The 22,577-nt window shown below is 34.3% G+C and overlaps 1 protein-coding gene across 7 annotated transcripts in view; it reads left to right on the top strand.

Moving 5' to 3' along the window:
- Nucleotides 1-22,577, top strand: part of Lrch2 (leucine rich repeats and calponin homology domain containing 2) — a 164,929-nt gene that overhangs the window by 109,643 nt on the left and 32,709 nt on the right. For 3 of the 7 annotated variants that reach the window (XM_060375693.1, XM_060375690.1, XM_060375691.1), the window contains exons 7-14: nt 5,317-5,404; nt 5,702-5,813; nt 7,117-7,214; nt 7,319-7,377; nt 10,074-10,181; nt 15,351-15,428; nt 17,189-17,254; nt 22,482-22,530. In XM_060375693.1, the coding sequence (XP_060231676.1) occupies nt 5,317-5,404; nt 5,702-5,813; nt 7,117-7,214; nt 7,319-7,377; nt 10,074-10,181; nt 15,351-15,428; nt 17,189-17,254; nt 22,482-22,530 (658 nt within the window). The remainder of the gene's footprint in view (nt 1-5,316; nt 5,405-5,701; nt 5,814-7,116; nt 7,215-7,318; nt 7,378-10,073; nt 10,182-15,350; nt 15,429-17,188; nt 17,255-22,481; nt 22,531-22,577) is intronic. The other 4 variants (XM_060375692.1, XM_060375694.1, XM_060375695.1 and 1 more) reach the window with 2 other exon arrangements.

Below are 22,577 nucleotides of genomic sequence, written 5' to 3'. Positions count from 1 at the left end.
TCTGTAGGGCAGAGCCTTTCAGAGGTCCTGTGTGTCAGGCTCTTGACTTGTTCCCTCTTTTCTCCTTCTGATGTCTATCCTTTTTGCCTTTCTGGATAGGAATTGAGCATTTTAGCAAGAGTCCTCCCTCTTGATTAGTTTCTTTTGGTGTACAGATTTTAGTAGGTTTATCCTATATTATATGTCTATATGAGTGAGTATATACTGTGTGTGTCTTTCTGCTTCTGGGATAGCTAACTCAGGATGATCTTTTCCAGATCTCACAATTTACCTGCAAATTTCATGATTTCCTAGTTTTTCATTGCTGAGTAATATTCCATTGTGTAGATGTACCACAATTTCTGCATCCATTCCTCCACTGATGGGCATCTGGGCTGTTTCCAGCTTCTGGCTATTACAAATAAGGGTGCTAAAAACATGGTTGAGCAAATGTTCTTATTGTGTACTTGAGACTCTTTTAGGTATATGCCTAGGAGTGGTATAGCTGGATCTTGAGGAAGCGCTATTTCTAGTTTTTTGAGAATGCACCAGATTGTTTTCCAGAGTGGTTGTACAAGTCTACATTCCCACCAGCAGTAGAGGAGGGTTCCCCTTTCTCTACAACTTCTCCAGCATGTGTTGTCTCTTGAGTATTTGATCTTAGCTTTTTTGATGGGTGTAAGGTGAAATCTTAGGGTTGTTTTCATTTGCATTTCCCTGATGGCTAATGAGGTTGCACATTTCTTTAAGTGTTTTTCTGCGATTCTATATTCCTTTATTGAGAATTCCTTTAATTTTTTTTATGTGGTGGATTACATTGATGGATTTCCCTATATTGAACCATGCCTGTGACTTGAGATGAGTCCTGCTTGGTCATGGTAGATGATATTTTTTATGTGTTCTTGGATTGAGTTTGGGAGTATTTTATTGCGTATTTTTGTGTCAATGTTCATAAGAAAGATAGGTCTAAAATTTTCTTTCTTTGTTGGGTCTTTGTGTAGTTTAGGCATCCAGGTGACTGTGGCTTCATAAAATGAGATTGGTAATATTCCTTCTATTTCTATTTTGTGGAATAGTTTATAGAATATTGGAGTTTGCTCTTCTTTCAAGGTCTTGTAGAATTCTGAGCCTAAACCATCTGGCATTGTGCCTTTCTTAGAGGGGAAAATTTTGATTCTTGCTTTTATTTCCTTGTGGGATATAAGACTATTTAATCTACTTACGTGGTCTTGATTTATTTTTGGCAAATGGCATCTATCAAGAAAATGTTCCATTTCTTTTAGATTTTCAAGTTTTGTGGCATATAGGCTTTTGTAGTAAGATGTATTGATTGGTTGGTTTTCCTTAGTGTCTGTTATTTCCTCCTTTTCGTTTCTGTTTTTTTCACTTTGGACAATTTCTCTCTGCCTTTTAAATAATTTTGCTAAGGGATTGTCTATCTTGTTAATTTTTCAAAGAACCATCTTTTGGTCTCATTGATTTCTTGAATTGTTTTCTTTGTTTCTAATTCATTGATTTCTTCTCTAAGTTTATTTCCAATCCTCTACTCCTCTTTTGTGTGTCTGCTTCTTTTTATTCCTGGGGGTTTTAGGTATACGATTTGTTTTTAGAAGTCTTAACCATCTTTGTAAAGGCACTTAGTGCTTTGACTTTGTTCTTAGCACTGCTTTCATTGTTTCCCATAAGTTTGGGTATGTTGTGCCTTCATTTTCATTGAATATTATGAATTTCTATTTCCTTGTTTTCTTTCTTCCCTAACCTCGCTGTCATTGAGTACAGAGTTCTTTTGTATCCATGTGTATGTAGGCTTTTTGTTATTTCTGTTTTCGTTGAGGTCTTGTTTTAGGCTATGCCGATGTGACAGGATACAAGAGATTATTTCAGTCTTTTTGTATCTGTTGAGGCATTCCTTGTTCCCTAGTATATGGTCAATTTCGGAAAAGGTTTTGTGAGGTACTGAGAAGAAGGTATACTCTTTTGAGTTGGGGTAAAAATTTTTGTAGTAATCTATTAGGTCCTTTTGCATTAGGACCTCTGTAAGTGTCATTGTTTCCCTATTTAGTTTCTGCCTAAATGATCTGTCCCTTGGTGAGGGTGGAGTGTTGAAGTCTCCCACGAGTGACGTGTTTGGATTGTTGAGTGATTTATTCTTTAATAATGTTTCATTTAGAAATGCAGGTGCTCTTCTATTTGGGGTATAAATGTTCAGGATTTTGATGTCCTCCTGGTGCATTTTTCCTTTGATGAGAATGAAGTGCCCCCCTCATCTTTTTTGATTAATATTGGTTGTAAGTCTATTGTATTAGATATTAGGATGGCTACTCCAGCTTGTTTTCTAGGTTCATTTGCTTGAAAAGCCTTTTTCTATCTTTTTACTCTGAGGTAGTGTTTATCTTTGTTGCAGGGGTGTGTTTCTTGGATGCTGCAGAATGTTGGATCCTGTTTCCTCACATAATCTTTTAGTCTGTGTCTATTTATTAGAGAATTGAGTCCATTATGTTGACAGATAATTGTGACCAATGAATGTTAGTTCCTTTTATTGTGAAATTGTTGGTGATAGTGTTTTTCTGTGCTCGTTTTCTTTCAATTTTTTTTGTGACGTTATTTATATACTGTGTTTTGTTGGTTGTACTTGATTTCATTAGATTGCAGGTTTCCTTCTAGAATCTTTTTTAGGGTTCTATTGTTTTGTAGATATGTTTAAGTTTAGTTTGGTCATGGAATAATGTTTTGTCTAGTTTGATTGACACTTTGCTGGGTACAGTGGTCTGAACTGACATCTGTTGTTGCTTAGTTTCTGTATAATATTCATCCAGGCCCTTCTGGATTTCATAGTCTTTGTTAAGAAATCTGGTGTGATTCCAATAGGTCTACCTTTGTATGTTACTTGGTCTTTTTCCCTTACTGCTTTTAATAGTCTTCCTCGTTCTGTAGTTTTAGTGTTTTGAGTATCATGTGAAATGAGGAATTTTTTTTTTTTTGTATAGTCTATTTGGTGTTCTGTAGGCCTCTTGTATATTTACAGACATCTCTTTCTTTAAGTTGTGAAAATTTTCTTCTATGATTTTCTTGAAAATATTTTCTGGGCCTTGTAGCCTAGAATCTTCTTTTTCATCTGTTCTTATTATTCTCAGGTTTTACATTTTCTTGGTATCCTTTATTTCTTAGATGTTCTGTGTCAGGACCTTTTCTGATTTTAAGGTTTTTTGTTTGTTTGTTTGTTTGTTTTTGAGAGATGTATTGATTTCTTCAATTATGTCTTCAGTGCCCAAGTTTCTTTCCTCTATATCTTGAATTCTGTTCGTGAAGCTTACCTCTGTGGTTTCTGATCTCTTCGCTAGGTTTTCCATCCCCTGGAGTTTCTCTGTATGTGTTTTCTTTATTGATTCTAATTCTGTTTTCATACTTCATCTGTTTGTATTTGTATTTTTGTATGTCCATGATTGCCTTCATTTTTCTGTCTGTTTCCTCACTATATGCCTGTATATGTGCCTGTATATATATGCCTCTACATGTGTCTGTCTTTGGCTGTATTTGCCTATATTTCTTTGAGAGCTTTGCTTGTTTCCTCTCTATATGCCTCTAATTACTAGATAAGCCTAGATTGAGCTCATTTTCCTGTTTTTTTTTTTTCTGTGAATTAAAATATCTGTTGATTTTTGGGGTTGCTGCTGTTGAAGCCATGATGTCCTGATTTTTGTTGCATGTGTTCTTACGCTTGCCTCTAGCTATCTGCTTAACCTTAACTTTCTCTGTTTGTTCCTGAAACCAGTACTGCATGATTGTGTCTTTCTGTATCTGGTGTCTGGAGTATTCTTCAGGGAGATGAGAGAGGTCCACTGGTTTGAGAGTGGATGTTAGTGTTTCAACTTTAGCAAAAGAAGGAAGGTTGAACATGCATGTGTGCAAGCATGGGAGTGTATGGGGAGGTGTGTCTTGCAGGAAAGTGTGCATGTGCATGTAGATTCCTTGAAGGGTGGAGTATAAGTGAAAGTGGGGGTGCTAGCACATTTAGTGGCCATATTGCACATATCCAGGTGCTCCTAATGCGTTAGTTGTTCACAGGCCTGTCTTACTTTCCACCAAGCACTCAGATCAGTTTAGGTTGCACCATCTTGGCTCCAGGGTTTGTTTGCCTGGACTCTGCTGAGTGACCCACACAACAGAGGCTTCAGTGTTGAGAACACAGTCCCAGGGATTCCTTTTTTGCCCACAGTGAGGGTGTGGGTGAGAGGGATCTGATATCTGGCTGCTAGCTTAGAGGTACTCTGATTTAGGCTTCTGCAAGTATTCCTGTGAAGGTGCACTCACTCACTTGCAGGCATATGTGGAAAGCACAGGGATTCCCCCTGGTTCTCTGCTCTCAGATTTGGGCCAACAAGGGCAAATGAAAGTGTTGGAGATCTGTCAGTGGTGTCAGCTGTTTGCCCTCCATGCAGGGAGACTTGTGCCTGGGGCAGTCGCAGACCACTGCATCAACCAAGCAGGGACTCAGGTACTTGGGGCTACCTCCACTGTCTCAGTCACTGAGCTGGGAGGCTCCTACTGCCACTGCCTCTGCTGAGTCACTTAGCAGTGAGGCTCATACTTGGGGATGTGGCAGTGGCTGCAGCAGTGGGTGCAGCAGCAGCTCAGCAGGGACTGTGCCTCAATCTGAACTGTTCAAGCTCTTGGGTAGTCCCGTCTAACCCAGGAAACCTCAATATCGATATTCTGACTTCAGCCACCCCTCTACTCATCAGTTTCGGAGTTTTGGACCTTGTGCCCCTCAGATAAAGTACATGGTGGTCACAGTCATCTTGGAGCCAGATGGTATTTGTTAGTCTTGACTCTGGATTTAGAAGTGATAATAGAGAGTAGTGATTGGCTATAGTGTAAGTCATTTCTCTTGCTCATCTATTATGTTTTGACATTTCATAGAGCTTAGAAATGGAGGAACTTGTACACATTTGATATTATACACTTTATTTATGCAACCAACACATGTTCTAATAGCCAACAAGGAAGAAATTGTGTAAAGTTTTAAAAATGCGAAATCCACTGATGTAAATATCATTATCAAGGTTTTCTGGCAAGACAACCTATTTTTCTTTCATTTTTTTCAACCTCTCAAGAGAATTATTCTTATCACCTACTACATTACAGAAACCATAAAGGGAAAATATTGTTTAAATGACATGAATAAAATACTTTATAGAAATTTTTTTTGGTACTTTCTCATTTAAGTATTTAAGACAAAAACTGTATTTTGCATTCTCTAGGGATAGATTTGCTCAAGTATATATTGTGTATTTAAGAACAAAATTTTAACTGCTTTAAGGATCCTTCTTTCTGCAGTATGGAAGATTTTTATCCAAATAAAAATCATGGACCTGACTCTGGAATTGGAAGTGATAATGGAGAGAAGCGGTTGTCTACAACAGAAGTGAGTCTCTTCTCTTGCTGGCCTGTGTTGTTTCAGTATTAGAGCTTTGAAAAAGAGGCACTTGAAATCATCAGCTTTTACTTTTGCATGCAGATATAATTTTTGTTTTATTTTATGACTTCAAAAGAAGGAGTACCTACTGATTTTTTAAAAGCAGAACATTCATCTTAACATGGAGTTTTGGTTGGAAATCTGGAGATGTGAAGCAGATGTTTTGTAATTCCTATTTAATCAGAAAATAACACGTCATCATGTGTTTCGAATGCCTTATTTATACTGTGTCCTTGTTCCTTTCAGCCATCAGATGATGACACAATCAGCCTTCATTCTCAAGTCTCAGAATCCAATAGAGAGCAAACATCCAGAAATGACAGTCATATAATAGGAAGCAAGCCTGATTCTCAGAAAGGTAGTTTATGTGGTGTGTGCTAGTTTTATTTCATGTACACAACCTATATTAAAAATGAGATTTCTGTTTAAAATAGACTTTGAAAATTTGCGGTATTTTAAATATATATATTTTAAAATATTAGTTTATTTACTTTAAATCCTAAGGGTGCCCCTCCCTCCAGTCCTCTCAGTGCTCCCCACTTCCTTTTCCCATCTAGTTTTTCCAGTGTATCAAGTAACAGCAGGACTGCTCTTATCTTCATCCCCTGAGTCTAGGCAAGGCAGCTTTGCTAGGGGGAAGCGATCCAAAAGCAGACAATAGAGTCCATGTTAGAAACAACCCCCCCTCCACTCTCTAGGTGCCCCATATGAAGATCAAGCTCTCCATCTGCTACATGTGTGCAGGGGTCCTAGGTCCAGATCATGCATGGTCCTTAGTTTATGCCTCAGTCTCTGAAAGCCCCATGTGACTGGGTTAGTTGTCTCTGTTGCTCTTCTCGTGAGGTTCCTGTCCCCTCCAGGTCCTTATATCTTTCCCCCAACATTTCTTCAGGATCACCAGAGTTCCACCCTATGCTTGGCTGCAAGTTCAAGCATCTGTCTCTATCTGCTTATGGCTGGAGTCTCCCATACGAAAGTCAAGTTAGGATCCCATCTGAAAGCATAGCAGAGTATCATTATTAGTGTCAGGGGCTGGCTTTTTACTGTGGGGTGGGTTTCAGGTTGGGCCAATTATTGTTTAGATTGTTCCTCTATCTTTATTCCTCATTATCCCTATACTTCTTGTAGGCAGGTTAATTTTTGGTTCACAGATTTTGTCAGTGGGTTGTTGATCTCCCTCCTCCCACTAGTCCTACCTGTCTAGTAGGTGCTCATATCATGTCCCCCTCTGTTAGGAGTCTCAGCTAGAATCATACGCATGACCTCCCAGGAGTCAACCCTGTAGCAGGCCTCCAGCTACACCAAGAGATGTCCTTCCCCAGTTTCCCTCCTTGTTCCCAGCCCTCTCACCTTCTACCCCCCATTCTCCCCATATATGATCCCCACATTTGTTTCCCTCCCCATTTTATCTTCTGCTCAGTTCCCTCTCTTCATCCATTTTTGCTGTCTATTCTATTTCCCCTTCTGAGTGACATTTAGGTACCCTTAATATATAATCACTTATAAGTGGTTATTAGACCTATAGTAGAGGATAATCATACTCTAATCCACAGACCCAAAGAAGTTAAGATATATCTCGTAGTTTGAAAAATAACCTTTTCTCTTAAGCATTGAAATAATTAGAACATCTATTATATTTTATAATATTAATCTGTTCCTAGACCAAGAGGTGTATGATTTTATTGATCCCAGCACAGAAGATGTAGCAGTCCCTGAACAAGGAGATACACATATTGGATCATTTGTTTCTTTCCTTAAGGTAAACAAAACTGAAAAAACAATAAACATTATTAATATCCTCTTCTCCCTTATCATACAAAAGTATACCTTATAATTTAAAATGATAATTTTCCTTTTCTTCAGGGGAAAGAAAAATGCTCTGAAAAATCTCAGAAAAATGAAGAACTGGGGAATGAAAAAAAGTAAGTATTCTGATTTTCAAAATAAAATATTATGAACATTTGGATTATTTGTTATATATTCCTACTTAAGGGCACTTTAAAGAACTTTTTTGCATGTCATGTTTAGATAGTTATCTTTGAAGTACTTTGAATTTTTTTAATTAAATTAGTAATTATAATAGACATTTGCTTTTCCTCCTAAAGTAAAATAACCATGTCCACTGTTTTTTTGTTTGTTTGTTTCCTTCCTAAAAGGAATGTGTCTATATAAATATATCTTCATTTGAGTTCTTATATTTTTGGTTATGAGCCTAGCCTTTAACTGGTGAGCCATCTCTCCAGTTCTTCATTTTATTTCTTTAAAAATGCTTTCATATAAATGCCAGTAGCATCATATTATCAATAAAGAAGCTGATACCTAGAGTTCTAAATTTCTGGAACTTGGGGTTTCTGTTTCTTAATTTAACATGCTTTCCATTTTGTCTTCTGATTATGGAAATCTTAAGTGTTTGCTTCCATAATCTATTATAGTTACTAATATTTGCATCTTTTCTTTATATTCTGTTGTACAAAGTATTAGGGGTCATCCCTTTAGGTTGCTTTATAGGTACAATAACCATGTATGAAGATCAACACTGTGATTTTCTATCTCATTTAATATTTGCTAAAGTCCTGCATGGACAAAATTGACCCAATATTTCTACATGAGGGAGGTGGAATTCAGAGACTGTATATTTACCTATTAAAGACTTTATATTATGTTTTAAAAGTTCTTAGCTGATACCTACTTGTGTCTAAACTGAGTGTTGTCCTAGTTCTCCTAGTTTTCTATGCACATTGTGCTTCCTTCAAGTGACTTTGTTGGTAATTTTGTTAAGTGCTAGGGATTGAACTCAAGACCTCATGCTTGCTAAACACATAATCTGTAAACTGCACACCTTGAACTTTATTTGGTAATTTTCTAAGCAATGTTGTTTCTGCTCCCCAGTGAGGACGTATGTTGTTTTTTTCTTGTAGTCTTTTCATTTTTTTTTGTAACACTGAGGATTAACTGTAGAGCCTTCAGCTTGCTAGACAAGTGTTCTCTACCACTGAACTATAGCCTTAGTACTATTTTGTAAATTAATGAGTTGTTAGATAATGTCACATAGGTACGCAAGACGTACTATTCATTTTTATCCCCATCTCACTACTACACCTTTTTTCTACTCTCCACAGATCTTTCTTTCAGGTTATTCATGTCTATTCATTTTGTTTTGTGGCCCATTGAGATTAACCATGGCTGTCTGTGTCAGCTGTAGGTTTGCAACTCTTGGCTGAAACCTGGTAACTCAGCAGTGATATGTAACTAAACACAGTGGTTCAGTCTGTCCCATATTCTATCAATAGCCAGTAGTTCAGAAGTGACGGTTAGCGTGCCATGAATTCCCTGCTTTCTTGACCTATTATTGATAGGCTCTGTCTTGTGTCAGCCCAGATGAAGCTGACTGTATATTTTTTGTGAGATAACTATTGCTATTGTTATAATTGTCTAGAGAGTGGCATTTTTGCAGCCCTTTAGCCTACCTTTTGGCTTTTACTTTTCTCTTCATCTTTTAGAATGTTCTCATAGCCTTAGAAAGTGTGATAAAAAGGCCTTGTTTATGGCCAGAGGTCTCTTTTTCCTTTCTGTTTTTCACAGTTTCACTACATTGTCAAGGATAACCTTGACCTCAATTTGTAGTCTTGACTACCTTGAACTTATGAACCTCCAGTCTTACACTCTCATTTAGCTGACATTCCAGACCTGTGGCACCATTTTGTTGCACTCTTTAGATTTCATTTTTCTATTAATTTCTTCCCTCATTAAATGAAGAGATTTGCCTAACTTTGAGTACTCACCAGTCACTGTAAGATGTGATAACAATGCAATATTGATGTTGTCATTATTGTTATTTATGATTATTGCTAATATTAAATGAAGTGATTTTAACATAAAATAATCAGAATTTGAAGAACTTTTTATTTTTAATCTAGTTATAATGTTAACATAATATTTCTGGAAAATATGAATATTTTTATTATTATAAATAAATCTGCAAACCTTGATCTGGTGAGGGTGTTAGACTATGAAAACTCATTGGTTAGCAACTCTAGCCAATCAGGGTATAGACATCTCTGGATTTTTATGTGGTTGCTGAAAATCTGAATGCAAATGAAATAAATTTTATTGTAATTTGAATATATTTTAGTAATTTCTGGAAATTTTGAAAAATCTCATTTGAACCAATATTACATTCCCCCCTATTTCACCTATTTTCTTTGTGTTGAATGGAGATTTTAAAGTACCAATGAGTAAACTTTTAGAGATAGTGTGGCAAAATGAAAAATTTTGATTTTTTTTTCTTTATTTCTAAGAACAGGCCATGTACAGCTTTTCAGTCCTTTTTGTACTCAACACTGAGCAGTGTGTATTGTTAACTTATTGTGACCATTATAAATTTCAAAAAAATTTATATGGTCTATACTTTAACATCACTTAATAACTTTCATTATATTGAATAGAGAATGCAGATGTATTTTCCTAAACATTCTTTACTTTACGTTTTAGTTATAAATATAAAGACATGTTTTTTTTTTTTTTTTTGCTTTCATATGATATTTTTTAGCAGGTTTGATATCTGGATGTTGTCAAAGTGCAGTTGGCTTTACTTTTGGAATAACTGTATTTGTTTCAGACTTGACAAAGAACAGTTACTTCCAGGAGAAGATGATGATGATTTGAAAGAAGTAACTGATTTGAGGAAGATAGCTGCTCAGTTATTGAAGCAAGAACAGAAGAACAGGTATTCTTTCCAGTAATGAGATTTAAATAAGATTTTATAATCAGTAAAAGATGATCAATGTGGGGTAATGAAGTTTCAAGTAAATAGCAGAGACTTTTAAATATACATTTTCAAGAGGCTAAAACACAGCAGGAAGTCATTAGAGAAATATGAAATTGCATACATAACTAACAATGTGCTTAGATTGGCGGTATATTTATTTATTTTTGTGATGATGGTGGTCAAACTCAGGGCTAGATCTACACTAGGAAAGATCTCTTCTCTGGAAGTATACCCCAGCCTTAGTTAATGTACTTCAAATTTTAACTTTTGTGCTAAATCATAGTATTTATCCTCCTGTATTCATTTTAGCTCACAGGAATATTATAAGCTTTTCTTTCTGACGATTTTCTTTACTATACACATAAAGTTTATATATTAGATCTTTTGTATCAGATTCTCAATTATTTTGGATGTACAGTTTCCCCAGAATTGAGGTGAGTTGTATAATTTTTCCATAAATCAGTGTTTGGATTTTAGTATCCCAAGTTCATAATTTTCTGTTTCTTGGGTGAACAATTTTTTTCCCCTCTGCTTCGGCTTTCTTTAAATGCATATCTTTGCCAGCAACAAGACACTGTATACATGAGTATTGAATCAGTTAAGTCCATTTAAAATTTTTTGTGTTTGGAGTATATGAATATGTGTTTGCAGACATGGGGTTCAGAGGTTCAAACTGAAAGTGTCTTCTTCAGTTCCTGTCCATATTATCTTTTGAGGTCAGCTTCCTGCTAAACCAAGAGCTCAGTGATTGGTTAGAGGTCCTGAGCATTGTGTCTTCAGGGTCCACCACTCTCACAAGATCTAGATTTACAGATGGATGGCAAACATCCCTGGATTTTTACATGGGAGTACAAGTCATTATACTTACATAACAAGCATATTACCCACTTGGCCCAAAGCCCCTTTTCAGTATTTCTTTTTATTTATTCAAAATACATGTTCATGGTTAACATGGTGACCATATCTTGAGAAGTTTCATACGTAAATAAATTTTCATTTGTTTTAAAAATATTATAAAAAAATTAGAATCTGTCAGATGGTTTGATGGATGGTTCCAGGGTTAAGGGAACTTTATATCTTTTAGAGGACTACATTTTTTTTTATTTCCAGCACCCAAGTTGGATAACACCTCTTACTTCACCTCTAGGGTATCTGACACTCTTTTCTGACCTTCACAGGAACCCACATATATGTAATATACAGTTACATATACATATATACATATGCAAACTTAAAAAATGCTTAGCATCTGGGTATGGTGGTACACAGGTTTATCGCAGATCTAATGAGCCTGAGGGTGACCAGTTGATTGTCACCCTGAGCTGTATAAAGCTATGTCTCATAATGCAAATCCAACCCTGAAAAGACTTAGCAATTGAGTACCTGGTATATAACTCAGTGGTGGAACTACTGCCCAGCATGCATGGGGTCCCAAGTTGAATTTCCAGTACCACAAATAAACAAACACAGACAGTGTTTACGAGATGGCTAAGTGCATAAAGGTGTTTGCAGACAAATCTGACAACTTGAGTTTGATCCTGGGAACCCGTATGGTTGTCTTCTGAGTTTCACATAAATGTGGAAGTATGCAAGTGTGTAAATATAGACATGTATACACAAAATAAATACATAGTTAAACCAGAAAGACAAAACAAGCAAACTTATCAAGTGAGAAGTGTATGATCTTCTTTTAGAGAAAATACTGGACAGTATGGATGTATAAATATCCATCTATTACTATTCTTTTTGCACAGCAACTACATTTTCTCTTAAAAATATCATACTAAAAAGTATCACTTACCAGTCTTTACCATCCCTTTATTTATAATTCTCATTCTTAGTTTACATTTTTTTCTTGTATCACCACTTTTTTTTAAATAAATACTTTTGCTAAGCAGTGGTAACACACACTTTTTAAAAATTTATTTATTTCATGTATATGGACACTGTTTTCATGCACAGCAGAAGATGGAATCAGAGTACATTACAGATGGTTGAAAGTCACCATGTGGGTACTAGGAATTGAAATCAGGTCCTCCGGAAGAGCAGCCAGTGCTCTTAACCTCTGAGCCATCTCTCCAGCCCCCTTGTATCACTACTTTATATAAATGTTTCCATGTGGTTTAATGTTTAATCATTCCTAACAATTTATTTCTAATATGTCCTTTAAAATTAACCTTTGTGATTATAATATGATTACATAATTTCTCCTTCCCTTTTCTCCCTCTAAACTCTGCCACATAACTTTGCACTTATTCTCTTTCAAATTCATGGATTTTTTTCTTTAATTGTTGTTTTATGTATATGTGTGTATGTGTGTGATATATATATATATATATATATATATATATATTCCATCTATTTGTTGCGTGTGTATATACATACATAATACATACACACACATACCTAAATACATATATACAACCTGCTCATTCTGTATAACTTGTATATATGTTTTCAGGGTTGGCCATTTGGTTATTGGATAAGCAATTGATGTGCTCTAACATACTTTTTATATATGCTTTTATAGTAAGATTATTTGTAGCCAATGTGTTGATCACCTTTGTGGTTTGACTTAATGAGGCATACTACCACCAGCTCTTGGAACTTAAAAAATACTCTAGTTCAGTTCATGTGTCCTTTTTCTAGCAAAGTTGTATTTATTTTTCATTATGAGAATGGAATAGTAATATTTTAAAACTCTACAGTAGTGTCCATTTTCCATTTGAGACTTTAGTTTTAGATTCATCCTTGCCATACACAGTTGTTTCTATATTTTCATCTTTACTCATTATTATAGTCATTTTTATATATCCTTCTTTCTTAATTATTCTTCATAGTTTAGGTAAGGGGTCATCTATTGTATTGTTTACTTTGGTGATACCTTTGCAACTAGTACAAAATGGTGCCTAGAATTGTATCTTCTACTTAGTAAAGCAGAAGACACAAACTTATACAATTTTTTAATTGAATTCTTGAAAATTGTCAAATTTTAAATCAGTGGAAGTCATTAATTCAGCTGAAGTTTCTATATTCTCTGTAAAAACTTTAATTCTTCAATATATACAAAGCTTTTTTTCTTTATCTGATTTTCTTCATTATCTTTTTAATGTATTATCAGATAATCATATAGGAACTATTTAAATTAAGCATTCTTGAGTACTGACTTGTCTAATTTTTGAAGGCATTACATTTTTTGAGGCACCCACTTTTTTAATTCTTCACTGTGAGAAAAATAACAAGCATTGTAGTCTTTAAAACATTGGTAATCTTTTCCCATAATGATAAATGTAACTCGCATCTGCTAGGTAAAGAGAAATAAATTCACTTTTAAAAAGTTCTACACAGCAGATGTACAATCTGTGTATTTGGTCTATAGTTATTATAGTTTTATCTTTCTTATGTTTATTGCTATTCCCATTTAAAATAATTTACATAGTAAAAGATTAACCCCAAGTACCAGAAATACTCCCCAAGACTCCTACCTCCACTACATACTGAGCAGTTCTTTTATTTTTATCATAATTTGAAAATAAACAGAATTTTAGGTCTAGGCTAAAGAAGCCATGTTTATACTTGCAAACTTGGCTTGATTGGATCAATGCCCATGTTGAGTTCGGTGTTGATTTTGTCATAGCTGTTTTGCCAATTGTTTAGCTTATACCAGTTGGTTAAAATTTTTTATTGATTGTGGAAGGTTGTGTTTTTATTTGGTGAATGATATTGTCCTAGAAAATTAACAAAAGAGTCCAGAAGACTAAATTATTAATTAAAAACAGTGAGGAAATTGGTCAGTGACTAGAGTATCATGTAGCTAACACATAAGGTTTCGGATTATGAAGATGGGTTGCTTCTAATACAGCACCTTATTTTCATGATTTCAGAATAAGTTTCTGTAAAGCTAATGCAGTGGGGTGTGTCTCTTTTCTAACTACCTGGTGGCTGAGATTAGAGGATTTTTTTGAACCCAGCACATATTCCTAAGGAGAATGCAGCTTAAACAAAGTTTAGAAACCAACACTCCCCAATCAAGAAACTCAAATGAAAAAGAATTAAAAATTATTATCTTAAAATAATTTCATGAGATGAATAGATTGTAAGTAGTCTTCTTATAATATCTACCTATAGTTAACTGTGCACTTCACACTTAAACATGAGTCCATAGTAGATCTCATGTTAAAAATTATTTTATGTAACTGGGAATCAAAGAAAGACCTCATGTATATGAGATAAGTAAATATTCACCACAATTAAATTCATATAAAGAATGTTTTCCAGAATTAGGAAGAAAATTAAGGATCTGAGAATAAAATGCTATTATCAGGCCATTTTTGTGTGCGTATTTGTAACTTGTGATAAAAAAATATTCTTAATATTTACTTGAGAATAAAATGAAAGAGCTTTATTTTATATCAAAGGTTAAAAACACTATCATGATGCTCTGTAAATTATGTGATCATTTCTTCACATTTTTAATCAGGGTCTACTTATGTATATTAGCATTAGGAAAATGATTTCTATGTTTTGTCTTATACTAATTTCATGTCAGCGTTTAGCTAGCTTCTTAATATTTAGTCATTATCCTAAAGGAAAGATTATTGTATATGTGGACTTTACAATAGCTTCAGTTAACTCATTCTCATTATATATTTATTCTGATAACGTCTTCTATACTATTTTGATATGTGTTACATTTTTATAAGTATTTTATTTGCTTTTAGGTATGTCCTGAGAACTTTATTGTGGAAGGTTGTGGTTATGAATCCTTTGTGACATTGCTAGATTAAAAAAATCAATTTTAAAGGTTAAATAATTGAAGTAAAACTAATGATAAAAGAAATTAAATTTGGGTTTTGAGAAGTTTATTGCTTGGGTTTAGAATTATAAAACACATTATGACATGTTCCTTGTAATATTTTTAATCTGATTATATCAATATGTCAGTTTGAAGAGGTATTGTGCTAACCTTTATTTTGTTATAACTACTTGGATAGTTCTCCTAACCCTTGCAACCTAGCCATTTTTTTCTTTTCTGTTTCCTTTACTAATGACTTCCTTGTCTTCTCCAAAAACATCTCCTTTCTCCCATCTTTTGGTTTGGTTGATATATGTGAAATGTGAATATAGATGGAGGCCTTTAAATTATAAATCATCATTCAGTGACAAACTCTTCCAGAGGACCAGAGCAGCAGGACGGAAATCAAGGTATCTAGAGTTGGTGGAAGCCATAAGTATTAAGGGGCCAGTCTTATGTGGCTGAACTGTATTAACATTTTGCTCTAAATAAGTACTGAGAATTGTGTTAGGGAAGTGTCTTAATAATCTGCCATAGACATTTAGGTAAAATAGATATTTAGTTCTTCTTTATCTCAGAGTAAAACACAAAATATCACATAGGCGAAATTTCAAATGCATAATACATTTTTTTACATATAAGTTGGATTCAACTTTTTTTCTATTACAGTAATAGACACACACATATCATACTAGTAAGTGCAGTGTGGAGAGACATCCTTTTTTATCATAGTAAAGGTCATAATAGGTTGACCTGTTACCCCTAACAATAATTCTGACTTTCCTTCCTAAGTAGTACTTACTGTCATTTCTCTCACTTTTATTTTTAACAAATCTCCTCTTAAAAGTCTATTTTCCTTTTGATACTTCATTACCATAATTCTACATTTTGCTATCTAAGGACGCTTTAGCACATGTACATAAGAAAAACATTTTTTTTTAAATGTGCTTAATTCTGTGGTTGTTTGGCCCAGAAATACAGTGCTTTATGTCTAGTACTTGACCTTTTTCACATCACTGCACCTTTTTAGTGAGGCTATGTTCAGAACCAAGCTAGTGAAGATGTGAGCCTGGCACAAGATGAATGCTTTGTAGTCATCGTAAAGCCATACGTAACAGTGTGCATTTTGTTCATATGCAACTCATTTAGACTCTTTTTTATATTCTTTAGGTTGTTGATGGCTAAAGAATTCTTTTAAGAAGTAGACACTTCATTCTTTGTAGCACTGATTTTAAAATTAACTTTCATTCATATGTATAATAAGAATGTTTTATTATGCACAATCATTTATTCTAATGAAAGACAGTTACTAATTTACGTTTGACACTGACATTAAAACTTATAATTAGATAAAGCCATGGAAATAGTTCTCTTTTATAGGGATTAATTCTTATTTTTGTTTTGTTTTTTACTCTAATACTACTGTTTCCTATCGAAGGTTTAAGACATTTGTGATTAAAAAAAAAAAAAAGATTGACCAGTAACACTGATTTTGCACTTACAATTAAAATGTTATTTGAATTTTGTCAAAATGATTATGAATTACCAACATAACTCATTATTTTATTTTCATTTGAAATATAAGTTTATTTGTACTTTTCTTATGAGTATGTGGCCATCTGTCTGTGAAATGAAGCTCAAAGCCTCCATCTAATTTTTCACAATAGAGTTGTGTAGCATTTGTCCTCCACTAGTCTACCATGGTAAGCCCTAAAGTGGCTTTCAAAACACAGCGACTATAGACATGCCTTTGTAGGAAAGCTTCTTTTTAAATTTTTATTTATATATTTATTTATTACAATGTATTTACTTTGTATCCCCGCTGCATCCCCCTCATGTTATTTTATTTGCTGGGAAAAAGGATATGACTAAAAATGGTACCTAAAGTATTTCTTTATATTCCTTGTAAGTCAGTATTAGATATTCATAGAGTAGATAGTGTCCAAATGTAGAGAAAGAGTTTCTAAAAGGAGATGCAAGACACATTTGGTGAACTCAATTCTTTCATAAATAATGTGTTGATGAGCATCTAAATCTAAATAGCCTTGAGATATTATTTTCTAGCAAAGATCTTCATGACCTATATGCAGTTTATTTAGGACATATATGTCATGTGTGGGCAATGTTCTCTTCAGTATAGTTTGTAATTACTGTGTTGGTTTACTTCTAGGATTCTTAATCATTCAACTTCTGTCATGAGAAATAAGCTGAAACAAACTATGGATTGTGAAAAGAGGTATAAACATATCATAGTCCTTATATTTGGTATTTTATAATGAGAATTGGTACTCTTACAGTGATTTTACTTAAAAGGTGTTTTTACTGGATATATGATAGAGATGTAACATAAGTAGGTAATTTAGAGATCAAACATGCCATAGCATGTGTTTAATTTAGTTTTCTACAAACAAACCTACAGATTCTGAATCTTTTTGCTTATACTTGCAGTTTATCTTTATTTATTCACAAATATTTACAGTATTGATATTACCACCAGTAATAATGTATGTACAATTGGTTGTGGTCATTTTTTGTTACTGTTTACATTTTAATTTCTTCAGTTGGATTATTCTAAACTCTTCTACTTGTTTAGTGACTTAAGTTTAGAGATACTAATTTTAAAAAATTATAGTATCTTAAAAATTCTATTTATTATTCTTCATGGCTTCATATGTGTGTTTTACTTAACTTTTGGGTCAACCCTTGCATAGTGTAAATTTTCAAAGATAGTGGTACAGAGTCACACACTGAATTGCTGACTTTTAGATAATGCATATATGTGCACTGTTCTTAGCTCTTTAAATGGACTGCCTTATTTAACCATCACAATACAATTGTGAAGTCATTACTGTTGAAATCTTCAATTTACACATGAGCAAATTGAAACTCAGAAATTATTATAGCTTGCTCAAGATCACATCATAAGGGGGAGATTCAGGATGCAAACTCAGATTTGTATTGTTGCAGAACCTGAAGACATAATGTACAGTGACAGTACTGGCAACAATAAGTTTACTTCAGATCCAAGCATCTTCCTGAATTGTTTATATAAACAGTACACAGTTCCATGTAGATTTGTATCTCCAGCTTCATTTTTCTCTTGTACCCGTCCATCTACTGTAGTGAATATGCAACTACATATGTAGTCACCCAACTCAGCAACCATTCAAAAAACTCACTGATATGCCTTCCTCCTAATATCATCAGCCATGAAATATTAATATTGCTTCAACCATCCTTCCATCCTCTCTATTACTTTATCAGCTGTATTGGTTCAGTTCCCATTATTTTCCATCTGAGTTATTGTGGTGCTGTCTACACATAGCTCCTTTCTTCCGTTTTGCTTTAATTTTAAATGTTTTTTTTTTTTGCATTATTGAAGAAGAGAGGGTGTTAAACAGAAAAATAACAATGCAACACCTATTTATTTCCTTCTAATGGGTCCTTACACTTTTTATGATAAAGGTTATAATGTTGAGATTAATTATAAAGTTGAAATAGGCTTCTTCTTACCTTCAACCACAGATCAGAGTCTCATCATCTGCAGTCTCTAGAGTGGCATGTGTTGAGTTTAGGGATATAATCCTTTTATTTATTTCAGCAGGATTTCTTATTTGTTAAATTTTTGGTTGTAAACTTAACCATTAATGGTGGAGCCATTTCTCCAGCCCATGATTTCCCATTTCTGTATTCTATATCTTGGTCTCATTTTTATGTTGCCTATGTGTCTTACTTTCCATGATCTCTTACAAATCAACTCATTTCTGCATGGTTGTGGTGAGGGCTTCAGAGTAGCCAGACTCACTATGGTGGTAATGTATATAGAGGAGATCAAACAGTATGACAGAAAGCTGGAGATATTTAATAGTATAGTTCATTTTTACATTATTTAAAATGCAATGCAACTCATTCTCATAGGAATCAAATGGAGCTCCTACAAAACTGCATTAATCCCTTCCAAAAACAGGCTTTCCAATGACCATATTATTGTGTCCTAAGCTCAAGTCCCAAAGATTACACCAGATCTACACCACCACACTGAGGTTGAAGCTCTCAACAAACATAAACCTTGTGGGGAATACACTGTATTTAAGTCATAGCACACCCTTCTTCAATATATGCATTTATATATTATATAATGTATAATATTTATACTTGCTTATATATAAGTGTGTGCATCAGAAAATACAACACTGCTTATTCATAGGAATATACATTGATATATACCACAGGTTTTATATAGATGTATGCATTAATGTATATTACAGTGCTTATATGTAAGTTGTGCATTGATATATACTGTAGCATAGTGAATTTTGTTGTTGACTTTCCATTGCCAATTTGACGTGTAGTAAGAATGTCTGATTTCCCCATACTTATATTCACTTTGGTTGGGTACTCAAATGTGCTTCTTGTGCATTTTTTCCAATTTCAGAAAGGGCTAATTCCATTCTTCCTGTATAGCAACTAGAGAACCCTTCATCCTCAGTTTGTCTTTTGTTCTCAAACTGCATAGCAAATCCACTACCAAACTGTGTTGACTAGTGAGAATATTTCTAGAATCTGATCATATCTTACTGATTTTACCTCTCTCAGTCTTTCTCTATACACATTCAACTGTGTTCAGTCATAGGTTAGCAAATAGCAGATTTTCCCAGAAAGTTTACCTGAAGAATGTAGTTTTGTTTTACTGTCCAGGTACACAAGAATTATTTCAGGTGAGATCCTGAAAAAAAAAATTGGAAATATATTTGACTAGAAACTGTTCTAGTTCTGATAGTCACTAAGCTATAGAATGATATTCCATTGTTTAGAGAGGGCCATGTATAGTCCAGTTTAGTGGAGTTATAGATTGTTAGGTGCATAGATAGTCCAGAGTGGTATGTGTGCATTATGATATATGAAGATGAAAGTGACATGCTGACAAGTGTTTTATTAGAAGAGATATGCATGCACATCTGCGTTTTGTGTATCTCTGTGTCTGTGTATATGTCTGTGTTTGTGCATAACAAAAACAAAGAGTTCAGAATGCTATTCTATGTCCTTGCCTGTCTCATTATTATACTATCTTGTTGGCTCTATATATTCCTTTTTCTCTGACCCCTAAATTCTTTTTTCTTTATTATTATTATTATTATTATTATTTACAATTTATTCACTTTGTATTTCAGTTGTAGCCCCCTCTGTCATGTCCTCTTGGTCCCACTCTTCCTCCCCTATCATTCTTCCCTAGTCCACTGATAAGGGAGGTCCACCTCCCCTTCTTTCTGACTGTAACCTATCAGGTCCCATCAAGACTATCTGGATCCTCTTCCTCTGTGGGATGGTTAGGTCTGCCCACCATGGGAGAAGTGATCAAAGAGCAGGCATCCACCTTCATGTCAGAGACTGTCTCTTCTCCCTTTAGTAGGTGACCCACATGGAGACTGAGTTGTCTATGGGCCACATCCGAACAAGGGCTCTAGGTATGCATGGTCTTTAGTTGATGCAAATTATTTTTGACTCATAAATGTAGGAACTGTCTAGACTCTGTGTTGATTCTTCCTCCATGGTTTGTAGTATGAAAATGGTTTCTGTTTAGCAACATGGGCCAAGCATGACATTCATATTTCATTATCCATTTCTGGGATTCTTTATTTACATTTAAATAAATTTATTTAGTTGATAGATTTCCATATTTGATAAGAGATAAGGAACCTAGGATTTTTTCTTGCTTTTCTCCCTTTCTCTTTTTTCTTACTCATCGTCTTCTGCTCTTTCTTTTTGTATTTATAAGTAGCCATTTAGTTGTTTATATGTTGTTTGTTATATAAACTACAGTTTCTATAAATTTAAATCTCATTTGTACCAAGTTTCTGTGCTTAAAATTTTGTACTTTATCTTCCACTGGAAAAAAAAATTTATAAATTCTGGAATTACTGTTATTGTATTTTCATTGTTGTATATATTTTATTACTTCCTAGGGGTAGTGATGTCCCTTGTACTCTTATAAATGTTTATGATCTTCTTTCTTCTTCTTCTTTTTTTTTTTTGAAGATGCCATTTATTTTTTTGAGGATGCCATTTTTTTTTTGCTTTCTTTTTTATTACATTTTTAAAATTTTTATTAATTATAGTTTATTTAGTTTGTATCCCTCCTGTAGCTCCCTCCCTCCTCCCCTCCCAGTTCCACCCTCCCTCCCCCTTCTCCACTCATGTCCCTCCCCAAGTCCACTGATGGGGGAGGTCCTCCTTCCCTTCCTTCCAATCTTCTTTCTTCTTATCCTTCTTTCTTCTGTTACTTCTTTTCTCCAAATTCTGTCTGTTTGAAACACGTTCTTACTCTGTGGCTCAGGATGACCTTTACCTCACTGTGTATCTCAATCAGGTTTCCAAAACGTGGTGATACCTCAGCTGCCTTATGAGTGCTGAGATAACCACTATGAGCCACCATTTACCTACCCTCTTTCTCTTTCTCTCTCTTTCTGTGTGCGAGTGTGTCTGTCTTTTCCTCTGTCTCTCATTCTTCTTTAGATTTCTAAACTTTTTCTGAGTATGTTTGTGTGTATTTGTATCTGTTTGTCTCTGTGTCTCTATGAGTGTATGGCACATGTGTGTGGGTGCTCTAGGAGGCCTTGAATCTGGAAAAGGTCCACCATAGCTCCTGTCATGTCATAGCTAAAGCTCATAATCAGTAGTTCAATAGGCAATAAAGTATTTGTCTTCTGAACTCTTTGGCATTTAAGTACAGGAATTTATTTATGTATTTATTTAATGTGTATGCATATATATATATGTGTGTGTGTGTATGTGTGTGTGTGTATGTGTGTGTGTGTTCTATACCACAAGTGTGGATGTCAGAGGACAACTTTCAAGGATTCAAGGACATAGTTTTTCCCTTTCACTGCATGGATCACAGGGATCTAACTCAAGTTGTTACTTGCCCACTCACCCCACTGATCCTTTTACTTGATTTTTTAAAAAGGAAAATTTTTTATAATAGTTGTTTATGGAGTAAATATTTGTATATATTATATGCATTTTGCACTCTATAAAATATTTTAGCTTATGTATAAGATTGATATAAAATAAAGCCATTTTGATGTTTTTTGGAGCAATATTAGGTACTTACTACTGGTTTGTTTCATCTATTTTAATTTTTAATTTATTTAATACTAGTAAGCCATATGATGGTTAATAACTGTCGTTGCAGCCCTTGGAAGCCTGAAGCAGGATATTGTCATGAGCTCAAGGCTAGCCTGGGCTACAGTAGTGATTACCATGCCATCCAGTTCTACATAACCAGACCCAATCTCTATAGAACACAACACAAAAGAACACAATAAAATGAAACATATGTATGGATAATATTTAATCTTTATGTTGCTGCTTTAAACCAACGAGAAGGCAAATTTGCTGTTTATAAAGTAATGTAAAAATTTTTAAATACTTTAAGAAATATTAAAACATCTTTAATTATTTAGTGTCTCAGCAGATGAAGGGAATTCACCATTATCACCTCTTGCATGGCAGGTAAGAAGAAATAAAATTAATAACATGTATTATTTTGTTGGTCATTC

This window comes from Meriones unguiculatus, chromosome X (genome assembly GCF_030254825.1).
Source record: "Meriones unguiculatus strain TT.TT164.6M chromosome X, Bangor_MerUng_6.1, whole genome shotgun sequence".
Classification (NCBI taxonomy): Eukaryota; Metazoa; Chordata; class Mammalia; order Rodentia; family Muridae; genus Meriones; species Meriones unguiculatus.
The sequence above is the reverse complement of the archived record's forward strand: the minus strand, read 5'-3'. Positions and strand labels throughout refer to the sequence as shown.